At 40.4% G+C, this 23821-nt stretch overlaps 1 protein-coding gene and 1 long non-coding RNA gene across 3 annotated transcripts in view; one reads left to right on the forward strand and one right to left on the reverse strand.

The window, feature by feature from the left end:
• GIPC2 (GIPC PDZ domain containing family member 2) overlaps positions 1-7509 on the reverse strand; it is an 85145-nt gene extending 77636 nt beyond the window's left edge. Inside the window, exon 1 of one of the 2 annotated variants that reach the window (XM_073788025.1) lies at positions 6173-7509. In XM_073788025.1, coding sequence (XP_073644126.1) covers positions 6173-6412 — 240 coding nt within the window. In that variant the 5' untranslated portion in view covers positions 6413-7509. The remainder of the gene's footprint in view (positions 1-6172) is intronic. The other variant, XM_033864405.2, reaches the window with a different exon arrangement.
• Positions 30-20000, forward strand: LOC117313868 (uncharacterized). The gene is made up of 3 exons (XR_004528444.2): positions 30-245; positions 16755-16864; positions 19694-20000. It is a non-coding gene; the product is annotated as an uncharacterized lncRNA (long non-coding RNA).
• The last annotated feature ends 3821 nt before the right edge of the window (positions 20001-23821 follow it).

Raw genomic sequence — 23821 nt, forward strand, 5'->3', positions numbered from 1 at the left:
CCCCCAAAATTCAAATGTTGAAATCCTAGTGTTAATGGGTGGGGCCTTTGGGAATTGCTCAAATTATGAGGGTGGATCCTCACAAATGGGATTAGTGCCTTATCATAGAGGCTCCAGAAAGACCATTAGCCCCTTCCACCAGATGAGGACAGAGAAAGAAGTGCCAGCTATGGACTAGGAAATGAGCCTTCACCAGAGGTAACCATGCTGGTACATTGATCTTGGACTTCGCAGCCTCCAGAACTGTGAGTAATACGTTTTTCTTGTTTATAAACTACCAAGTTGGTGGTATTTTTTTAATAGCAGTCCAAAAGGAATATGACAGTAAGTAACAGGGAGCCTTGTAGGTTTTTGAGATTGGTATGATGAGAATCAATATTAAAATAGAGGATGCGGGACTTCCCTGGCAGCACAGTGGTTAAGAATCTACCTGCCTATGCAGAGAACACAGGTTCGAGCCCTGGTTCGGGAAGATCCCACATGCTGCGGAACAACTAAGCCCGTGAGCCACAACTACTGAGCCTACGCTCTAGAGCCCACAAGCCATAACTACTGAGCCTGTGTGCCACAATTACTGAAGCCTGCATGCCTAGAGCCCATGCTCTACAACAAAAGAAGCCACTGCAATGAAAAGGCCATGCACCACAACAAAGAGTAGCCCCTGCTCGCCACAACTAGAGAAAGCCTGCACGCAGCAATGAAGACCCAACAGAGCCAAAAATAAATTAATTAATTACTTTTTTAAAAAAATAGAGGATGGGTGGAATCAGGGAAACCATATTCAGGGTATCATTTAGAATCTGCATTGTAGAAATCCAGCAGTGACAACTGTCAATGCCTTCCAGCCAAAAACCACCAGGAATTCTCATTTCTAGTTTACTGTTCCTTGCAACAAGGAGGCAGCACACCATGGAGAACCGTGGGGGAGGGTCTGAGTAAGAGGGCATTAGAAAAGATTTGGGCTTGTGTTAGGTGATGTTAGGACAGCATAGGTTTGCTGTCAGGAACTGGGGACAAGTCTATGACTCAGTATCTTAATAAAACTATCTACAAGGTGGGGAAGACTGTCAAAGCTAAAACTGTGGGTGGTAAAAGGAGCAGCAGTCATTTATATCAGTCAAGACAGGGGGATAAGAACTTCCCCAGTGACACAGTGGTTAAGAATCTGCCTGCCAATGCAGGAGACACGGGTTCGAGCCCTGGTCCAGGAAGATCCCACATGCCACGAAGCAACTAAGCCCGTGCACCACAGCTACTGAGCCTGAGCTCTAGAGCCCGTGAGCCACAACTACTGAGCCCATGTGCCTAGAGCCCATGCTCCACAACAAAGAGTAGCCCCGGCTCACTGCAACTAGAGAAAAGCCCACACGCAGCAACGAAGACCCAATACAGCCAAAAATAAATAAATAAATAAATTTATTTTTTATAAAAAGGGAATAGGGAGTGCTTTAATTTGGGGGGTTTTGTTTTTTCTTTTCGTTTTTTGTTTGTTTTGTTTTTAGGGGGTGCTGTAATTTTAAATGGGTTGATCAGTACCAGCCTCACTGAGAAGATGACATTAGACCAAACTTCAGGAAGAGCATTCTGGGAATTCCCTGGCTGTCCAGTGGTTAGGACTCGCGCTTTCACTGCTGAGGGCTCAGGCTCAATACCTGGTCGTGGAACTAGGATCCTGAAAGCCACAAGGCGTAACCAAAAAAAAAAAAAGATCATTTTGCCAAGGAGAGGTTCTGGTAGAGAAGACAGCCAGTGCAAAAGCCCTAAGGCTCCAGAGCTCAAGGAACAGCCTAGAGGCCAGACTAGCTGGAGCATGTTAGAGAGGCCACAGGGCCTGTAAGCATCATTGGATTTTGGCTTTTACTCTAAGTGAGCTGAGGAGCTATCAGTCTTGAGCAGAGAGATGAGATGCAGAATATATCTCATTGGAGACAGCAACTTCTGAGTTTTGCTATAAAGGAGAAATGGGGTAATAGCATAAGAGATGGGGGCAGGTGACAAGAGAAGGTTTTTTTTTTTTTTAAGAGAAATAGCATAATTGCATGCTGAACGTTTGGCTTGAAATTAAAATCACAATTCTTGACTCTTCTGCTTCCCCAGTACACTGCTTTATTTGACTGCTCTATGTATTGAGAGAGAAGGGGCTGTACTTGCTTGATCCATTCATTCAATGAATCACTTAGTATCACAACATATACAAACTAATGTAACCAAATCGAAGTTAATAATTTCTGAAATCTATAGTTTTCAGCTTCTGGACAAGTATCTAGCTATAAAAGTGATTTCTTAATAAACTCTTTCAAATTCACTCTTTCCCCACAATCTTTCCACATAATAGAGAATTAAGAAAATATGTCATGACACAAACTACTTGTCAAACAATTACAGTAGTAAAATATTCAAAAGGCCCCTTCAACAAATTTTATGACTACAGCTCAAGAGTTTAGTAATCAACTCGTACAGGAATCCTGAAATTTTTCCTTTTTTTTTTTTGGCTGTGCACGGCATGCGGGAGTTTAGTTCCCTGACCAGGGATCCAACCCATGCCCCCTGCAGTGGAAGCGTGGTGTGCTAACTACTGGACTGCCAGGGAAGTCCCTGAATCCTGAATATTTTAAAAGATGGTATCAAATGTTTTGTAAAACTGTCCCAGCATTTATGACTTAACTGTTCTTTTAACTGTTCTTTTAGATGAGATTTACTTATTTTCTTTTTGCTGAATTGCTCATTTAGCTGTTTAGAAAAATGATATCAGCTGTAAGGGATTTTTGCATAATTGGCCATCTGTTTCAAGGTAATGAGTACAGACTGCACCCTGCAAGTGATTCATAAGTTTCGTTAACTTCCTCCTTCAGAAACCAGGAAATAGGTGAAATCCATAATTATCAGTTTCACTACAGCATCTTTTTGAGGTAGTAAGTATTTTGGTGGTTGAGTTTGAGGGTTTACTTGAAAAGATCATTTGTTTAAAAAAGAAGTTTTGCCGGTTTGTATTTGGAATCTGAATATAGTTACCAAGAATCCCACAGCTGCTATGCAATGAACTTGGAACCAGGAAAACTTGATTCGAATCCCGACTCCGCCACACATGAGTCCAGTGGCTCTGGGCAAGCTACTTGACTTCTCAGAGCCTCATGTAGCTCAACTGCAAAATGAGAAGACTCCTTGCCTCAGTGCTATGGTGAGGATGGAATGACCACCCTGTAGCCTTAAACGCCTCGCACAGCCAGGGACACATTACAGACTCCCCGCCATCAGGTCAGGCCAACTCCTTCCCTCTTTTCCTTAGCAGAAAGAGTACAGCTCTTCATACAGTGCCATTTGTATCCTTATAGCCACCTCTCTAGAGAAAAGGTAGGACTTCTGATATAGTCATATAAAGGGGGAAAATTTTTGTTTTTTCCCCACTGACATCTCAAAAGTTTATACCACTATTCCTCTTACTGGGGGAATGGGATGAGAAATGGTATCTCACTAGTGTACATTTTATTTTAATAAATTACTCGTTTCAAAAGTAACTATTGAGGACTTCCATGGTGGCGCAGTGGTTAAGAATCCACCTGCCAATGCAGGGGACACAGGTTCAATCCCTGGTCCGGGAAGATCCCACATGCAGCAGAGCAACTAAGCCCGTGCACCACAAATACTGAGCCTGCGCTATAGAGCCTGCGAGCCACAACTACTGAGCCCGTGTGCCACAACTACTGAAGCCCGCGCGCCTAGAGCTCGTGCTCTGCAACAAGAGAAGCCACTGCAATGAGAAGCCTGCGCCCTGCAACAAAGAGTAGCCCCCGCTCGCCACAACTAGAGAAAGCCCGCGTGCAGCACTGAAGACCAAACGCAGCCAAAAAATATTCATTCATTCATTTAGAAAGTAACTATTTAGATACTTTGACATATACTATGATGATCAATACTTTACCTTGAATATACTTAACTTTTTAGTCTAGATGGAAAACCTGCATTAATGTTGATTATATGCATAAACATACTAATATATATATCTAGGGTTATAAAAATTTATGAACTTTGATAAAGCACATCAAAATACCTAATGTTTATCTTGAAATTTTAATGCAAGTCAGCACATTGTAAACTTAAAATGCTGAACGTGGTTGCCAAGTTATTGCTGAGACATCCTGGAAAACTTGGGAAGCAATATAACTTCATGGAATTTGGAGCCAGAAAAAAAACCTGGGTTTAAACCCAGGCTCTGGGACTTCCCTAGTAGTCCAGTGGTTAAGACTCTGCACTTCCAATGCAGGGGGCATGGGTTTGATCCCTGGTCGGGGAACTAAGATATCACATGCCGCACAGCATGGCCAAATAAATAAATTAATTAAATAAACACAGGATCTGCCACTTACTATATGTAATTTTGAAAATTTTCTGAACCTCAAAGCATTAGTTTCCTATCTGTGAAGTAGGGATAATAATAATACTTCTCAGGGATTAAGTGGATTGAGTAAAGTCATGCATCTAGAACTCAAAATAGTATCCCATTATGATGAGGAAGACTTAATGCAAAGTAAATAAATCTGGAGTCCCTGGTTACAGGACAGATATTTAAAGTTGTCAGTTAAGAATGCTAACTAGCTCACTTAGCTTAGAAACAAGAAGATCCAAGTTTAAAATAACGGCCCAGCTTTTTTGTTGCTAGCTATGTGACCTTGGCCAAAGGCCAGACACATTGTACCTCAGCCCACTCATTTAACTGTTAGGTATTAATGATATTAGGTATTAATGATATTAGTTACAATTTATAAAGCACTGACCATACACCAATGCAATCTGATAGGTTTACACATGCACTCCAGTCTTTACAATAACCCTTCAAGGTAGATATCCTTATCTCTATTTTACAAATGGCTGAAATTGAGAGAAGTTAAACTTGTTCAAGGCCACCCAGCTAGTAAGTGGTAGAGCCTGGATCCACAGTGGGGTTTGTCAGTCTCCAAATCCTGTCCTTAACTAACCAATGAACTCTCTGCCACCTACTTCTCTTAGAGAAGATCAAATAACATTTTTCCTGCAAGAGTGCTTTTTGAATTGAAACGTCCTATACAAACGTGAAGTATTATCGTTAATACTCTATATCAATCTAAATAATTCATAGAATGGGTCTGTGATTTGCCCCCTCAGTGTCTGGGAACCCTGAAAGAATAAAAGGTTAGCTTCAAGATCTCTTTCATCTCCTCTTGGAATTTTGTCTTGACCTCAATTTCGCTTGAACTGACCTGATAAACAACATTAAAGAATAGATAGCCAAATGCTGCTCTTTGCCACCCAAAGGCAGCTCTCTGCACTCTCAGGAGTCCAGGGCAACAAGGTCTTGTGCTTTTCCTTGAAATATGGACAAAATATTTTCTTGGACTGACTTCTCACACCTGCATTTGCAGTTAGCTTGGGAAAGTATAAATAAAAGTGGTCACATAAATGTCCGCCTAAACTAGGGCTTTGGAAATCACCCTATAACAAACTCCAGTTCCTGGCACACATGCTATCGATCTAATAAAAGCAAATTTCAGTCCCTTTTCAAGGATATGGGGTAAAATTTAGAGGGGCTTTTCCCTCTGAAATTTTTGTCAACTAGTCCCGCATAGTTTAGTATAACTCTCTTAGTTATCCACCCTTAGAATAATAAGCTTCCCGGAAATACCAAAGCGTTGATGACATGTGACATGATATATGCGGGTCAAAATGGGGCTCGGTTTGGTATCATCCGGAAGGCACCCCCTAGCCCGCCAATCCAGGAGATGCTCAGCGTGGCCCGCTCACCCCTGCAGAGGAAGCAGGAGGGCAAAGTCCAGACAAAGTGAAGGGTGTTAATTTGCCGAGCCAGATCTCGACGCTGGGAAGGCGCCGAAGCTGCTGAATCTCGGGTTACTAGAGCATGCTCATTTACATGAGGAAGAAAGGTCGTCCCGGGTTTCCCAGAGGCCAGATAGAGACTGGAGAGTGTGACTTTCTCCAGTCCTGGGACTTACCTCTTCCCTTCCCTGTAAGGCCCTCTCGCCCCCCCTGGGGCGCTCACAGCCGCGGACCCCACCCCGCTTCCGACTTCGGGATCCGGGAAGCGCAGCTCAACCAGCCGGAGCCAATTTAAACCTGCGCGGGGCGGTGGGAGAAGCGGCGAGAGGGAGCGAGAGGCTGAGCCCCAGCCCCCGGCGCTTACCTCCGACGGCGAAATCTCAAACACGCTCGCGATCTTGGCGTAGAGCTCCTGGATGCTGGAGAAGTTCTCCACTCTGCCCGTGGCGCTGCCGTGGGCCAGCTGCGTGTGGAAAACCAGCCTGCAGGTGGGCGCCGGGAGGCTGGGTAGGCTGCCGCCAGCCGCATTAGTCTGCTCGCCCTCCACCAGCCGGGAGGTCTCCTTGGTATTGAATTTCTTTTTTCTCCGCAGCCGCAGGGGCATCTTGCCTGGCCGAGGGCGGGGACCCACCTGCACTCCACGGACTGCTGCCTCCTTGGCCTGGGCCCGCGGACTTTGTGCTATGGGCCTGCCGGCTCCGGGCAGGTGCAGCCTGGGCTGGGCCAATGGCAGAGGAGCTCCCGCCAGGCCCCGCCTGCTCAGGGCCCTCCTCCACTGAGAGGAGCTGCACCTGCAACCCACCGAGCAGCCACCTGCCCTCCGGATGGACCAGGGAGAAGAAAAGTTGGACCCTGAGGAAGGGGAATGTTGCCTACCATTCCAGTTCTACAAGGATCAAGCCATCAACCATCGCAGCTGCCCCGGATGGTGTGCCCTGAGGGGAATTCAGGATGGAGAAAACAAGGAAGCATTCTGTTATTTGGATACTGGCCCTAGATAGTTAAGATGCACATCTAAGGAATCATTTCAGTGAACTCAGACTCTTGCATCTTCCCCTACATAGGAAAGCACTACAATCATTAACTTGAGACGTCTGTCCTTTGTGATTAGCAGTAATCTTTTCATGTTCCATAACACGTTTTTATCCAACAAAAACACCCATATATCCTGGCTCCTCCCTTACCTCTTCTGAGCAGTTCCTCAGAGCTATCTGAGAGGCTCTCCTCCGCTATAGTGCTCAGTAAGGTCCCCGAATGAAACAACTCAAAACGTTTAGGTTGTGCAGGTTCTTCAGTCGATAGCCCATTCCCTCCTCTCATCTCCTGGCTTCTTTCCCCTCCTTTAAAAATGGTTCAATTTCTAGGGATTTCCCTGGTGGTGCGGTGGTTAGGAATCCGCCTGCCAATGTGGGGGACTCAGGTTCTAGCCCTGGTCCGAGAGGATCCCACATGCCCTGTAGCAACTAAGTTCATGCACCACAACTGCTGAGCCTGCGCTCTGGAGCTCACAGGCCACAACTACTGAGCCCACGTGCCACGACTACTGAAGCCCGCACACCTGGAGCCATGTTCCGCAACAAGAGAAGCCACCGCAGTGAGAGGCCTTTGCACCGCAATGAAGAGTGGCCCCCACTCGCCGCAACTAGAGAAAGCCCGCGCGCAGCAATGAAGACCCAATACAGCCAAAAATAAATAATAAATAAATAAATTTTGTTTTTAAATGACTCAATTTCTATAAAAGCCTTAGGATTCTGATTCTATAGAACAACACATCTTAGAATACAAACATGCTGGCCCTTCTGGTGATGGTCATAAACGTGTGGTCGGCACTCACACACGACTGGGCCACATGCCTTCGTAACTGTGTCTGGGCCATTGAGAATAGGAATTTAAGTGGAAGTCAATCTCCATCTTTCTTCTCTGTACCTTACACCCTGCAAGGCAGAATTGGAAGAAGTTTTGAGATTAGTGCCACATTGAATTCATAGTTAAACACCCTCAGCCATGCCCTCAGCAACTCTCAGTAATCCTTTTTACTTCTTCCTGGGCATCTTTCTCTCCCAAACGTTCAGCACTCTCCCAAGGTGATTTACTCCACCTCCGCCCTCCTTGGTCTCTGTAGAAAACCCTGTCTCTTATTCTACAGAGGAAATTGAGGCCACTCAGTGTGACTCCTGAACTCCCTCAATTCCCCACCCTTTGTCTGTAATTCCACCAACCTCCCTTCTCCAAACTCTGAAGAAATCTCTTCTTTTATTTGACCCTTGAGCTGATCTGTTCATTCCTTGAGAATCTCTATGTTTAAGCTACCTGTTGACTCTCATCTTTCATCTCCCCACCTGGTACCATCCACTGATGGTCAAAAGCCCAAATCTTTTACATTGTTTTCAAGTCCTCCACCCCTCCGCCCCTGCAGTCACCTCTGCATTTTCACAGCAAAGCAAAACAGTCTTGAATTAGCTGCATTTCCTCAATTCCCCCTTTGCTCTTAGACTCACTGTGATCAGACTTTGCCCTCACTCTTCACTGAAATTGCTCTTACTATGGTCAGCACTTAATCATCAGATATGATTAATACTTTTCCGTCTTACTTCACCTTTTGGAATATCTGACTGCATTGACCATCTTATTCTTAAATCACAGCTCTGTTTTGGCTTCTACTGAAATAAAAACATACAACATGAGAGTTCTGAGTTTCAGTTTTATTTGGAGATTTACTGAGGACTATAGCCCAAGAGGCAGCATCTCAGATAGCTCTGAGGAACTGCTCAGAAGAGGTAAGAGGGAGGTCAGTATCTATGTGCTTTTGGCAAAGGGGGTACATGCACCCAAGCACACATCTCAGTAGAAGGTTAAAAAATATCTTCATAAATGGTTTTAGTGCTTTTCTAAGTATGGGAAGGCACAAGAATCCAGGTTTATAAAAAATTTCTTCTGAAGATATTTAACTATTTGAAGCTTTGTTCTACCAGTTTTCCCAGAGTCTTATTCCTAATCTCTGTCCTGAACTCCTTTCAGGGTGTGTTAAAGGTCAGCAGCTGCAGTGGCTAATAACTCAATTCCACTTATGATATCAACAAATTTGAATGCATTCCTCTCTTCTTGAAGCTTCCAAGATATCTTGAGATTCCTGCACTTGTCAGGAGATGGCCTTCATTATTCACCTGACAAGTCTGCTGGGAACCTAAGAGTTTCCAATTTCTGGAGGGATGAGGTAGAGAGAAAAGATAAAAGTTTCAATTCTGCTTACAAGGATATAATTTACCAAATTGCTGTAAGCCATAATTAGCTTAAGGGGAAATGTTTCCTTATATCTGGAAAACACAGAGTAAAAGCCAGTAACATTTCAGACAAAAAATTTTTAAAAACATAAAAATTATAACCATATTCAGTAGTTCACTCAGTCCTATGTAACTAATCCTTGGTCTCTTGTTAACAGTTTTATGAAGCCATCAGGGTTTCCATTAAAATTCTTTAATTCCTTACCCAGTTCAGCTGTATGATATGAAATTTATCAGAAACCTGTACTTGTCAAACAGTCCTTTCTATGAATCTTGAAGATGAGGCTTTATTTTTTTGCAAAAACATCAATACAACAATAACTGTCTATAAATGACAAAAGATTTTAAAAGGCATAGTTAAAGATCTTATTTCAATGCAATTGACAAGGAAGCTTGGTTACTGCTGTGACATACAACATTTTAAAATAACTAGAATTATGACTGATAACATTTTGCCAGGACATACCAGATTTTTAGGAATTCCATATAATTTCTAGAATACCTGTATTAATAATATTTACCCCAATATAACATAGGAAGGTTTATCACTCATTTAATGATGCTTCCCATGTAATTTAACATACCAAATAAACCTAATTAATTTAATACCTCTTTTTGGAGTTTCACGGCGGTCCAGTGGTTAAGACACTGCAGTGTCAATGCAGGGGGCATGGGTTCAATCCCTGGTCGGGGAACTAAGATACCACATGTTGCGTGGTGAGGCCAAAAGATAAATTAATTAATTAATTAATTAAAATTATTTTTTAAAAAGGGCAGACCTTCCCTGGCAGTCCAGTAAGCCTCTGCACTTCCACTGCAGGGGGCATGGATTCAATACCTAAGATCCCGCATGCCATGCAGCGCAGCCAAAAAAATTAATTAATTAATAAATTGAAATTAAATAAAGAAAGAAAGATTTCAAAGGCAAATTCAGAAAGTTATGATACATTACTTAAAAGGTAAAGAGGGACTTCTCTGGTGGCACAGTGGTTAAGAATCTGCCTGCCAATGCAGGGGACACAGGTTCGAGCCCTGGTCCAGGAAGATTCCACATGCTGCAGAGCAACTAAGCCCCTGCGCCACAACTACTGAGCCTGCGCTCTACAGCCCATGAGCCACAACTACTGAGCCCATGCGCTGCAACTACTGAAGCCCGTGCGCCTAAAGCCTGTGCTCCACGACAAGAGAAGCCACCACAATGAGAAGACCGTGCACCGAAACAAAGAGTAGCCTCCACTCGCTGCAACTAGAGAAAGCCCATGCTCAGCAACAAAGGTCCAATGCAGCCAAAAATAAATAAATAAATAAATAAATAAGGAAAGAAACTTTACAATCTGTTACCGAAAGCAGATCAACTTCCTAAGAGAACTTTGTTTTCTTCACAGAGAGAGAAAACCAAATTCAAGTTTTGTACCACTTTACCTTTAATCTTAAAATGTATCTACTCAATTAAATTCATTCTAATCTAAGTCAGTCCTGACCACACATAGGATTCCTTTCTAAGGACTCTTTTTTAATTTCTTCCCCAGGAACCTTCCACAATTTGCTATATCCATATTAATTTGTCCCTTATTTTCTTTCTTATTCAGAAATAACGAGATTTAAGACAAAATTACTTTATTTTCCCTTAACAAAATGCATTTCCATTCCTCATATCTTCTTTTACTGAAAACACAACTCTTACTTTCCTTGCATAGTGAAATGTTTCCCTTATTATTTCAATTAGCTTTAAGTACGTATTTTAATTAGAATTCTCAACTCTTAAAAATCTTAATTTCTAGTGAAAACAAAGAAGTAAGCACTTAGGAAATTTTACATTACCATTCTGTAGATTGGCAAACTTATAAACACTATTTATAATGTCTAAAAACATGCTTTCTTATAGAAAATGTCTCAGTGTGGCACCAAACATATTTATTAATCGTCCTTAAATATCTTTAGTTTCTCTGTAAAAGAAAGCCAGTGTTCAGTAACTAATGTTTCAGTATCTTATTTTATTTGGAAATGACCTAGATAGTCAATAAACTTCCATCATTTAACTTAATTTAGCAAAACTGTAAAGTTTCAAGTTAGCAAAATCTGGAGAGACTATTTTTAGGTAGACATTCCTAAAACATAATTATTCCTAAAGAGTTTACCTTTAGGTTCTTAATCTCATTTACATTTAATTTACTTATTAAAAACTTCATCATACCAAGTTATTTTTCTTGGTAAATAAAAAAACTGACAAACTTTGGTAAAGCTAACAAACTTTGCACCAGATACAATAAGATCTTATTTGACTTCTAGTAAACCTAGGTACAATCATACTATTATATTTAATGTTGATGACTCTAAAGACATGTCTGTATTGATTAAACTAAATTTAATACCAAATATTAATTTAATACTGAATATTTCCCAGTTCACATGAACCTGAAATTCATTTGGGTTAGCTTCTTTTATACTTCTGAGAATTTAAATAAGCAGTTAATTTCCTTTAAGTCAATTAAATAGAACTCATTTGCAAATTAATTTTGGTAATACCATCTGGAGGTAGAGACATATCACATCTCTAACATACACACAGCCATACATATATCCGTATAGACACAGAGAGATCTCACAGTTGGATTTTAAAACTTAGTCATGAATCATGTGTTACAATATAAAACTCACTAGTTCATAAGTAACAATTGGAATAAGTTAAGTTTACTCGTTTGAGTTTAAGAAGGCCTCCCCCCCACACACACTTTTTATTCTCAGTCTCAGGAATTGAAGATGGTCTAGATAAGACATGAATTTCTAAGAGCCCTAGTAGAACATTTACATCTCAAGACACAGAGAGAGAAATGCAAGCTTCTCCTAGAAGGAATTTCCCTTAGGATCAGAATTCTGAAAATATATTTTATCAAGTTGGCTTTCTTGAACTTAACTGCATATGCAACGAAAGAGCCCCATCTTGGCCATTTTGGAAGCAAGATTTCCTTTAATTCCCAATTAAGTTGGTGCTTGTAAGTATAAGTTTTGTATGTACATAACCTGGCTCGGGTGTTAGTTGGAGGCTGGCTTTCTTTCTTTTTTTTTTTTAATTTAATTTAATTATTATTTTTTATACAGCAGGTTCTTCTTAGTTATCTATTTTATACATATTAGTATATATATGTCAATCCCAATTTCCCAGTTCATCCCACCACCACCACCCCTGCCCCTGCTTTCCCCTCTTGGTGTCCATAGGTTTGTTCTCTACATCTGTGTCTCTATTTCTGCCTTGCAAACCTGTTCATCTGTACCATTTTTCTAGATTCCACATATAGGCCTTAACATATGATATTTGTTTTTCTTTTTCTGACTTACTTCACTCTGTATGACAGTCTCTAGGTCCATCCACGTCTCTGAAAATGACCCAATTTTGTTCCTTTTTAAGGCTGAGTAATATTCCATTGTATATATGTACCACATCTTCTTTATCCATTCATCTGTCAATGGGCATTTAGGTTGCTTCCATGACCTGGCTATTGTAAATAGTGCTGCAATGAATATTGGAGTGCATGTGTCTTCTTGAATTATCATTTTCTCTGGGTATATGCCCAGTAGTGGGATTGCTGGGTCATATGGTAGTTCTATTTTTAGTTTTTTTAAGAACCTCCATACTGTTCTCCACAGTGGCTGTACCAATTCACATTCCCACCAACAGTGCAAGAGGGTTCCCTTTTCTCCACACCCTCTCTAGCATTTGTTGTTTGCAGATTTTCTGATGATGCCCATTCCAACCAGTGTGAGGTGATACCTGATTGTAGTTTTGATTTGCATTTCTCTAATAATTAGTGATGTTGAGCAGCTTTTCATGTGCCTCTTGGCCATCTGTACATCTTCTTTGGAGAAATGTCTATTTAGGTCTTCTGCCCATATTTTGATTGGGTTGTTTGTTGTTTTAATATTGAGCTGCATGAGCTGTTTATATATTTTGGAGATTAATCCTTTGTCCGTTGATTCGTTAGCAAATATTTTCCCCCTTCTGAGGGCTGCCTTTTTGTCTTGTTTGTTGTTTTCTTTGCTGTGCAAAAGTTTTAAGTTTCATTAGGTCCCATTTGTTTATTTTTGTTTTTATTTCCATTTCTCTAGGAGGTGGGTCAAAAAAGATCTTGCTGTGATTTATGTCAAAGAGTGTTCTTCCTATGTTTTCCTCTAAGAGTTTTATAGTGTCTGATCTTACATTTAGGTCTGTAATCCATTTTGAGTTTATTTTTGTGTATGGTGTTAGGGAGTGTTCTAATTTCATTCTTTTACATGCAGCTGTCCAGTTTTCCCGGCACCACTTAATGAAGGGACTGTCTTTTCTCCATATCCTTGCCTCCTTTGTCATAGATTAGTTGACCATAGGTGCGTGGGTTTATCTCCGGGTTTTCTATCCTGTTCCATTGATCTATATTTCTGTTTTTTGTGCCAGTACCATATTGTCTTGATGACTGTAGCTTTGTAGTATAGTCTGAAGTCAGGGAGTCTGATTCCTCCAGCTCTGTTTTTTTCCAAGATTGCTTTGGCTGGAGGCTGGCTTTCTAATGCCCCTCGTTTAGTAATGGTGTTAGGCCAGCCTCCCATCTAATCACCCAGTCCAGACCTCTCAGTGTCTTTCAACTGAGCAAATCCATGTATCTTTCAACTGGAGAGCCAGGTACCTGTTACATACCACTAAACAAAACTTAGGCTCATCAACCAACAATTGGGAGAGCCAAGAACCAGAAGAGGCTTACTCAAATTCGTCTGGGTTCACCAAGGAGGCAGACAAGCACAAGGGGCCCTTCTGGTACCAAGGATCCAGATCCACATAAAGTTCAGGCAAAGGAGAGAAGTCTGCTCTGAGTCACTTAATGGTCACCAAAACTGTCAACTGAAATAAAAACACACAAAATGAGAGCTCTGAGCTTCAGTTTTACTGGGGGACTTACTGAGGACTACAGCCCAGGAGACAGCCTCTTGGAAAGCTCTGAGTAACTGCTCAGAAAAGGTAAGGGGGAAGGTCAGTATCTATGTGATTTTTGGCAAAGGGGGTACATGCAACTAAGCACACATCTCAGTAGAAGGTTGCTGCTAGTCATGAGGAACAGATATCTTCATTAATGGTTTTGGTACTTTTCCAACTATGGGAAGATGCAAGAATCCAGGTTCATAGAAAATTCTCCTGAAAATATCTAACTATCTGAAAGCCTATTCTGCCAGTTTTCCAGAGCACAGAGTACCTCACTCCTGATCTCTCCCCTGGTCTCCTTTCAGGATGCTAAAGTTCAGCAGCTGCAGCGGCTAATAACTCAATCCTTGTAGAGCCGAATGGCGATCAACCTTCATTAGTTGGCACTTCCTTACCTCTCCCCATCTTTGCTAACTGCTACTCTGCAGGAACCTTTTTCTGCAAGGAAGGCGTTTTTCTTTGGCCATCTTGTCTTCTTACCCTACATGCTCTCCCTGAATGACCACATCTATTCTTCTGGTTTCAGCAGATGTTGTTGATCTCCAAATTTGTATCTACAGCTCCATCTACCAGAAAGGGAATGTACTGTAGGAAACTAAAATTGAGATTGTACAAGTTCATCCCTTCTCCTGAAAAATATCTTTTTTTTTCTCCTGATTTCAGTAAACAGGATCACGTACTCAGTGGCCCAGACCAGACATATTTGAGTCATCATACCAAGCTTTTTTATTTTCCCCCACCTCTCTTATCATTTCAGTCCTGAAAATTCATGTTTTCCTAATTAAGGTTAGCAGAATTACAGGGGGAGACAAAGAGAGTCTACTAATTCCTTAGGATAACTTAACATTTTTTGTGTTTATATTTCTATAACTTAAGAAATTAATATAAACATATTATGATTCATAGTCTGGTTCATACTCCCTCAAAATGGAATATTGCTACAGGATCTCAAGGCTTGAATTTACCTTTGTACTTATGGTTGTTACAGCACCAAATAGCATTACCTTGTCTTGAGCTAATGAGAAAAGATTAGAGAAAACCTAGTAAGTAGTATAAATAATGCATTCCCATCAAGTGAAATAATGTCACAATATATTGCCTGAGTAAAAAGCTTACTGAAATTTGATTAAAGAAAAGTAAGAAGAGAAGTGAGTCATCGTAGGGTATACGGCAGATACATTATCAATATCTACATGTGATGTATGAGGGATTAGTACAAGGGAACACAATAGGGTGTGAAGTTAAGAAAAACTTCAAAGATAAGAATCCCTTTAAGCTGTATCAAATAAAATATCAAATAAACAGGTAAAAATATTGGCATAAGGTGGGAAGTTTGAATTCTACAGTCCTTCTTTCTTTTTTTTTGTATTTATGTTTTTTATTATCATTTAGTTCTGGCTGCATTGGGTCTTCGTTGCTGCACGTGGGCTTTCTCTAGTTGTGGCAAGCAGGGGCTACTCTTTGTTGCGGTGCGCAGGCTTCTCATTGCGGTGGCTTCTCTTGTTGCGGAGCACGGGCACTAGGCACGCGGCTTCAGTAGCACACGGGCTTAGCTGCTCCACAGCATGTGGGATCTTCCCGGACAAGGGCTTGGACCCGTGTCCCCTGCATTGGCAGGCAGATTCTTAACCACTGTGCCACCAGGGAAGCCCTCTATAGCCTTTCAATTCCATTTATTTTTCTTTGCCTAGAGAGTGGAAGTTTCCCTTAAGGTCTACATCAAGTTCACCTTTACCGTAAAATCTCACTTAAGCATGCGATATGTCAATTATATCTCAATAAAACTGGAAGAAAAGAAAATCTCACTTGAGGCACCCGCTGTATCAGCCATAGTAATAGAAGGAAATAGATGGTACACTCAAATTAAGAATATATGGTGATGGTTTAATAAAAGGAATGGACAGGTAGCAGTCAGGATATACTCATAACATATAGTATAATACCCCACAGCCCTTTCTATTCCCAAGTCCAAAGAAATGAGGAATTAGGAAATTCTGTAGAGAGAATCACCTTAAGAGGAGCTGTGACATTTGCTTGAAGGAAACAGGTAGCCAAAGGCAATCTAGAAGGAAAGAAGCTAGGGAAATGAATAGCCTGACCTAATATTACCCTTAGACCTGAGCAAAGGGAGCACCTACTCCAGCCCTCCTTTAGCTGCAAAAAATCCTATAAGATATGGAGTCCACAGGGTCAAGGGGCATGGTCACCCAGAACTCATGCCCTCCCTTCTAGACCATGCTCTGGATACACAGGATCCTGGGTTTCCCTGCTCAAGTGGCCCCAAGTCTTGTTCCAAAAACTGCATAGGCTTTCCCAGGGTCAAGGCAGGTCAGCACCTGATGTGCACAACCTTATGCCTGGGGGGTGGCCCAGGAGCAGCTCTTCGCCACAATAAGAGGTGGGGGGGGGGGGGAGCACAGAGCAGAGCTGGGTAGGAAAAGAATGAGGTAGGCTTCAGGCAGAGACCTGTTTCTCCCCATGTCCCTACATTCCTCTGTGTAACTCTGATGATCTGGAGACCTCAAATTTTGAACCTGGCCTTTCAGATCATTACTAAAATATATTGGTCAAAATAGGAGGCTAGAACATATATTATTTGACAGTTTGTTTCTAAGCAATTAGTTTTCAGTAGTTAAGATATGGTAACTGGGCCTCCATGTGTACTCTTGCCCCGCATCTCACACATGTGCCTACCCTGACTTCATTCTCCTCCCCAGGTCACCTGCCCAAATGCAACCTTGAACCAAACCAGATGTCAGAGGGAAGAGAGTGTCTGTTGACATTGTCCAGGCTGCAGATGTCTCCAGGAAAAATTGGAAAACATGAAGTTTGTGTCTAGAGAGGCTGGCATACCAGCCCACCTAATCCCATCTATTGTACCAGAAATATTTCTCCGCAACAGAGTTCTGAATTTGCATATATGCTGACTTTTTTCACATATGGTGAATTGTCTACCCAACCACACAGTTCCTTGAAGTTAGAGAACATGTTTCATATTCCTCTTTGGTACCCTTTCCAGATTCTCAAGTAGTGTTATATATGTAATATATATCAGTAAATATCATTGGATAAAATAAACCAATCTTTGTTCCTACCTAAGACAAATGAATTAACTACAATTAATCAAAAATATTGTCTGGGGCTTCCCTGGTGGCGCAGTTGTTCAGAATCCACCTGCCAAGGCAGGGGACATGGGTTTGAGCCCTGGTCCAGGAAGATCCCACATGCCATGGAGCAACTAAGCCCGTGTGCCACAACTACTGAACCTGCGCTCTAGAGCCTGCGAGCCACAACTACTGAAGCCCGCGTGCCTAGAGCCTGTGCTCCACAAGAGAAGCCACCGCAATGAGAAGCCCCTCACACCACAATGAAGAGTAGCCCCCGCTCGCCACAACTAGAGAAAGCCCGCACACAGCAATGAAGACCCAAGGCAGCCATAAATAAATAAATAAATAATTTTTAAAATATATATATTGTCTTTGCTTTACATCTAGCCGTAGAGTTCAACCCAGTTATCAATCTACAGTACTTCCACTCACTAGCATTTTGTGTTGCTACAGCCTAAAAGTATCAACAATAAAATCAAGTATGAGTTGAGTCATAAAAAAAAAAATTCTAGGATTAAATTAATATAACTTTATATGCCTGCCAAAAGCAATAATATTACCTTGTTTGTAAGAAAACATGTAGTCATCAAATGAATCATAAGACAAATTTACTAACTTGTTTTTCCCAGCAAATATAGCCTCTAATTACATGTAACATTAGTAGTTCTGAAGAAACACACACCGCCCACCCCACTCAACACTCTTTCCCTCCCCCACACCAGTTATGTATGTATCCAGTAAGCAAATACTTGGGAGAAAATAAACACAGGATTTGTTAAACCATAGGCAGTTTTCCCTGGAGCTAAAGATAGCATGTTTTATAGTTGCATGGAAACAATGAACAACTGAAGATGACAAGTAGGCAAGGAAATAACCCTTATTTAGCTGAAATTCAGATAAATCCTTTTAGGAATAATTGGAAATTAAAAACTGGAAAATGGAAAGAGGGAAAGAAGGTGAAGTGATATAGTAGGAAGAATAAGATAATAATATGTAGTTGTTCGCTGAGCACCTACTGTGTGTCTGGCATAGTGTTCACTATGTTACATGCATTGTCTCATTCATTGATACTTGGAGGAAACCCTCTGGCTTGGAATCCAACTTACTCTGCATCTCTAAGGTTATGGTAAATAAAACAGTAAAGAAACAATAATAGATGTGAACAGTAAACTAATTTAACATAAGTCCTTCTATAATAAAACAAATATGAAAAAGCTGCATGGGATTTAGAAAGTAGTCTCATTCAAAAGCCACATATTTTAATCACTCGAGAACTGTATTCAGAACTGAAAATAGTAATTAGTTGGCATATAAGCCCTTGATGACTCTTCAGAGTTGGGCAAATAATTTCCTTTATATAGAATCCAAAATAGTATTTAGAGTAAAACAAATATTCTCGATGAAATTGATAACTAAGTAACCTTTGAAGATAACCATTATAGTGATTTGGAGGTCAGGATACAGCAAAGGCTAAAAAATGTAATTTCTCTAAGGAAAAATATCTCACATAAGAGTAGAAATAGTGGAGCAATTATATTACATATCAAAAATATGAAATCTGGGGTTGCTTCCATTTGCTGGGAGAAAAGGGTGACAGATTGTCAGCACCTGATAGTCATTAGTGGTGATGAGATAATTGTCTCCAACTGTTCCATTTTTAATTTCAAATACATGCAAATAATAGGTTCTGAAACAGGGCCAAATATTTTTCATTTTGTTCCTCAGTTTTATTGGAAAAATTATACAGTAAATGTTATCCAGAAATATTTTGCCACATTTGATAATTAAAATTAGAATACTGAACCTACCCAGAAAGTTTTAAAACTAAGAATTTGATCTGAAAACTAATCAGTATAATATAACCTCCGTCATTTAACGTAACATATTTCAGGTTTTACTGTAATTTTAGCAGAGACAGGGCTGAAGTTTTTATCTGCCAAGCAGAATGCAGAGAATGTTGTTTTACATGACATACATATAAATTCAAAATCCAAATGGAATTTTTTTTTTTTTTTTGCGATATGCGGGCCTCTCACTGTTGTGGCCTCTCCCGTTGTTGAGCACAGGCTCCGGACGCGCAGGCTCAGCGGCCATGGCTCACGGCCCCAGCCGCTCCGCGGCACATGGGATCTTCCCGGACCGGGGCACGAGCCCGTGTCCCCTGCATCGGCAGGTGGACTCTCAACCACTGCGCCACCAGGGAAGCCCCAAATGGAATTTTTAAGTGGGCATCCTGCTTTCCACTTTCAAGAGTCAAGTAAACAAATAGAAATTATGAGTTTATATATTTTAAAAAAGGAAAAAAATCAGCCATAAGGGAATGTTACACAGCGATGGTATTACTTTCCATACTTTCCACAACTGTTATAAATCAGGGAAACTGTTCAGGATACCGATTAAGTACATGAGTATTGGATTAAGTGACCTGATTCAAGTCATCAAGACATTATATAACAGTAATTGACTATGATTTGGAACAAATCTTTTAATCTCTTGGCTAATTTTTCATACTTGAAGATATTTACTTTTTTTTTTTTTTGGCCTCGCAGCATACAGGATCTTAGTTCCGCCACACCCGCTCCCTCTGCATTGGAAACACGGAGTCTTAACCACTGGACTGCCAGGGAATTCCCTGAAGATATTTACTTCTTATGGATACTGTGAAGGTTATATGAAATAACATGTAGATCTGGTGGCATAACACCTAGCACATAGTAAGTGATTAAGGAATATTAGTTATTCCTTATTGCATAATAGATAATCATAACGAAAATGAATGACATGCTAAATCAAGTATGTGTTCTATGTTTGATAAGCTTTCATATGGAGTATTTCATTGTACTCAAAGTTTGATAATAGGCTATCTGAACATGGTATATATTTAATTATTCAAAATAATGAATCAGACTAGTTTATTCCAAAAATTTTGGATGAATAAAAGTTGGTTTAAATAGTGAATATAAACTATAAGAGAAATCTTAAGAAAAGACACTTTCAATCCAATCATTTTAGAATATAATAGGAAATTTCAACAGCTTAATTATGCTTATTATTACATGTTTATCTGCTCATTAAATCAAATCCTGAAGTACATTTATTTGGCAAATGAGTATTGCGAGTTATAAAATAAACTGGAAAATTATCAAACGATCTGTCTTCATGATTCATTGTATTTAATATTTCTTTAATTCAGAATAGTCTATTTCTAAATTATTTCAATTTATTGTGTTTCAAAGACATGTTGCATTATCTCCCTCCTTGGACATTTTTCTTAAATAAAAATATTAACAAATAAATTCCACAAGATGTCTATTTAAATTATTCAGCATAAATTCAGTCCAACATGTATTGAGAAATTGTTTTGTATAAGGCCTGACCTAAATGTTGGGAAAGAAAAGTCTATTTTCAGGAAGACCCAGTCTAGTGAGGACGAGTTACATAATTGTGAATTATACAAGGCAGATTTAATGAGCTCTACAAGGAAATAAGCAGAATGAGGGAAAGATTGATTCTGATCAAAGAGATCAGGAATATCTCACATTTTAGGTTGATCTCGATTTTGACAGAAGATGAGATTAGAATGGTATAAGAACCACATGAGGAGAAAACCTGAGGGGATTTCTTTCTGCACAGGCCAAATAGTAGATGTGAATGGCTTATGTTATATATGTGCCTAAGTTTGGAATAAATATATAAAACTGAAAAAGCAGGTCAATACTGGATGATAAATGATCTTGAATACTAGGAAGAAGTTTGAATTTTATTTTGTAAGCAATTGATGATAACCAATGATGTGATTAATGCAGAACACCAGACCAGCAATAAGGATACCTGGCCCAAGCTCTACTGCCACTTAGCTCACGTGCACATCATTCATCAACTCTGGGCATCAGTTTCCTCACTTGCATTTTAAAAAACAAAACTGAGAGTTGAACTGAATCATCTAAGATTCCTTTAAATACAAAATTAGTGTAATTCTGGTGAGTTCCCTGGTGGTCTAGTGGTTAGGATTTGGTGCTTTCACTGATGGGGCCCAAAACTGGCCCACTGGTTGCGGAATTGAAATCCCATTAGCAGTGAGTCGCGGCCAAAAAAAAAAAGTAATATAATTCTATGATTCAGTATAAAACTTTGGGACTACTTTAACCTTTTATCATTCTGTATAATTTACAAGCTGAAGATGGATTATTCCTATTTAAATAGAACATAGAAAAATTTAAATCATATCATCCTCATGGTTGTTAAATGATGATTCAATTTTGCTGAAATCTGGTTCTAAATCTATAACAAATAAATATTTTCTTTCTGGAAATTAAATAAAATATATTCTAGCACAGGGAACAATACTCAATATTTTGTAATAACCTACAAGGGAAGAGAAGCTTAATATATATATATATATATATATATATATATATATATATATATATATATAACAATCACTTTGCTGTACACTTGAAACTAACACGTTGTACATCAACTATACTTCAATTAAATAAATGAAGACATAAATACATAAATAAAATAAATTCCCCCAAAGAAAGTTTATCTCCTCTTCTGCCATTACAGCACTTTCTTCTCTGCCAGCGTCTCAAATGCTTTGAAAAAATACAGACTGCCATAAAAATTCCAGGCAAAATATTTAGGCACAGTATCTGTCATTTAATAAATATCTGTGAAATTATTTTCTCTTTCCCTCCTATTTCTATTGTTAACTTTAACTCAAGACCTCAAAATTTCTTAACACAATCATTTTGATCATCTTGCAATTGGTCTCATTTGTCTTGTGCTGTATCTTTCCTACATTTGCCATACTTCTGTGAGTGATCTTAGGAAACTTAAATCTAATTGTGTTGCTTCCCTGTTTAAAATTGCTTATAGAAGTAGTTCTCAAAGTGTGGTCCCCAGACCAGCACCATAAGAATCACTCACAAACTTTTTATAAGTGCAGGTTCTCAGGTCACATTCCGAACCTATGGTCCATGTTTCAACAAGCTCTCCAAGTGATTCTGATGTACCCTAAGTTTGGGAATAACTGGCTTGTAGGATAAAATAAAAGTACCTTAGGTTAGGATACATCCAGCACCAGTTCCTCATGTATTGCCCGGCCTCTCTCCCAAATCACACCCTACATTTTAGCCTTGCCATTATTTTATCTGGCCATTCCTTAAATACTATTATACTTCCTTTTGCTCACTGTACTCCTGGAAAGCATTTTCCCAACATGGCAGCCTGATGGCTCCCTGCTCACTTTTCAAAATTCTGCTGAAGGGCATCTGAAGTATTGTAGCAGATATAGATATTATATGGAACCTCTGATAAGTCCCAATAAGAGAATTAGAATGCAAAGCCCTAGGATTTTGCAGTAAGGGCATACTTTCTAATGCCAACAACCATTCTCCCTTTGAAAAGCAGCTCCTGACTTGCTGACGCGTGCTGGTAGAGACTCATCCATCACCTGATGGAGGGACACAAAGTGATTACACAAGCTGAGCTGCTCCTCCTGAAGTGAATGTTACTTGGTCAACCAAATCATACAGTTGAAACATGCGCTCCATTATTAATGGAAATAATAGAATAATGCATTCCATTAAATAGAAATGATATGGCAACACTGGGGACAAGTAAAGACCACTTAGAAAGGGGGAAAAAAACACAGGCCTGGATCTGCACAGTATTGCTGGCACCAGCCAGAAATGGAAAGATATTGCAGGACATCCACTTGGGGTGGGCCTGAAACACATGGTGAAGGGAAATCTCCCCAATATGCAGAACTTTGGGCTGTTCACTTGATGGTCCACTTTGCATGGAAAGAAAAATGCCCTGGTATCTACTTTGGCCACATTCCCCCAGGTACTCTAGCTGATATGTAAATTAACAAAGGGAATGGGTGAGTTTAAAGTCATGTGAGGAGCCCAAGGGCACAGAACTCCTGGCACTGCCTAAGCACTATTGATCATTCTGGTTTGCTGCTTATCCATTAAGCAACTTCTTTATCAGAGTATTACCTGTAAGTCCTTAGTGAGAAGCACACTGGGAGAAGTAATTCAATAGTACAAGGATTTTAAAGGAAAGGTGGAGGAGGAATAAATATCCAAGGCCTACCAGTCAGTCTACATTCATTTTCATCACCACCTCAACAACGAGGCTTTGCATCACCCTGGTAATTCTCTACAGTTATCAGCATCTGCAACCTGGACTGTTGCATCCATTTTCAGAAGTGAAGCTGGGACTTCCATGGTGGTGCAGTGGTTAAGAATCCGCCTGCTGGGGCTTCCCTGGTGGCGCGGTGGTTAAGAATCTGCCTGCCAATTCAGGGGACACAGGTTCGAGCCCTGGTCCAGGAAGATCCCACATGCCGCGGAGCAACTAAGCCTGTGTGCCACAACTACTGAGCCTGCGTTCTAGAGCCCGTGAGCCACAACTACTGAGCCACCATGCTGTAACTACTGAAGCCTGAGCACCTAGAGCCCGTGCTCCGCAACAAGAGGAGCCACCGCAATGAGAAGCCCGCGCACCACAATGAAGAGTAGCCCCCGCTCGCCGCAACTAGAGAAAGCCCGTGTGCAGCAATGCAGACCCAACATGGCCAAAACATGAAATATAATAAATAAATTTATATTAAAAAAAAAAGAATCCACCTGCCAATGCAGGGGACACGGGTTTGAGCCAGGTCT

This window comes from Tursiops truncatus, chromosome 1, assembly GCF_011762595.2.
Source record: "Tursiops truncatus isolate mTurTru1 chromosome 1, mTurTru1.mat.Y, whole genome shotgun sequence".
NCBI lineage: Eukaryota > Metazoa > Chordata > Mammalia > Artiodactyla > Delphinidae > Tursiops > Tursiops truncatus.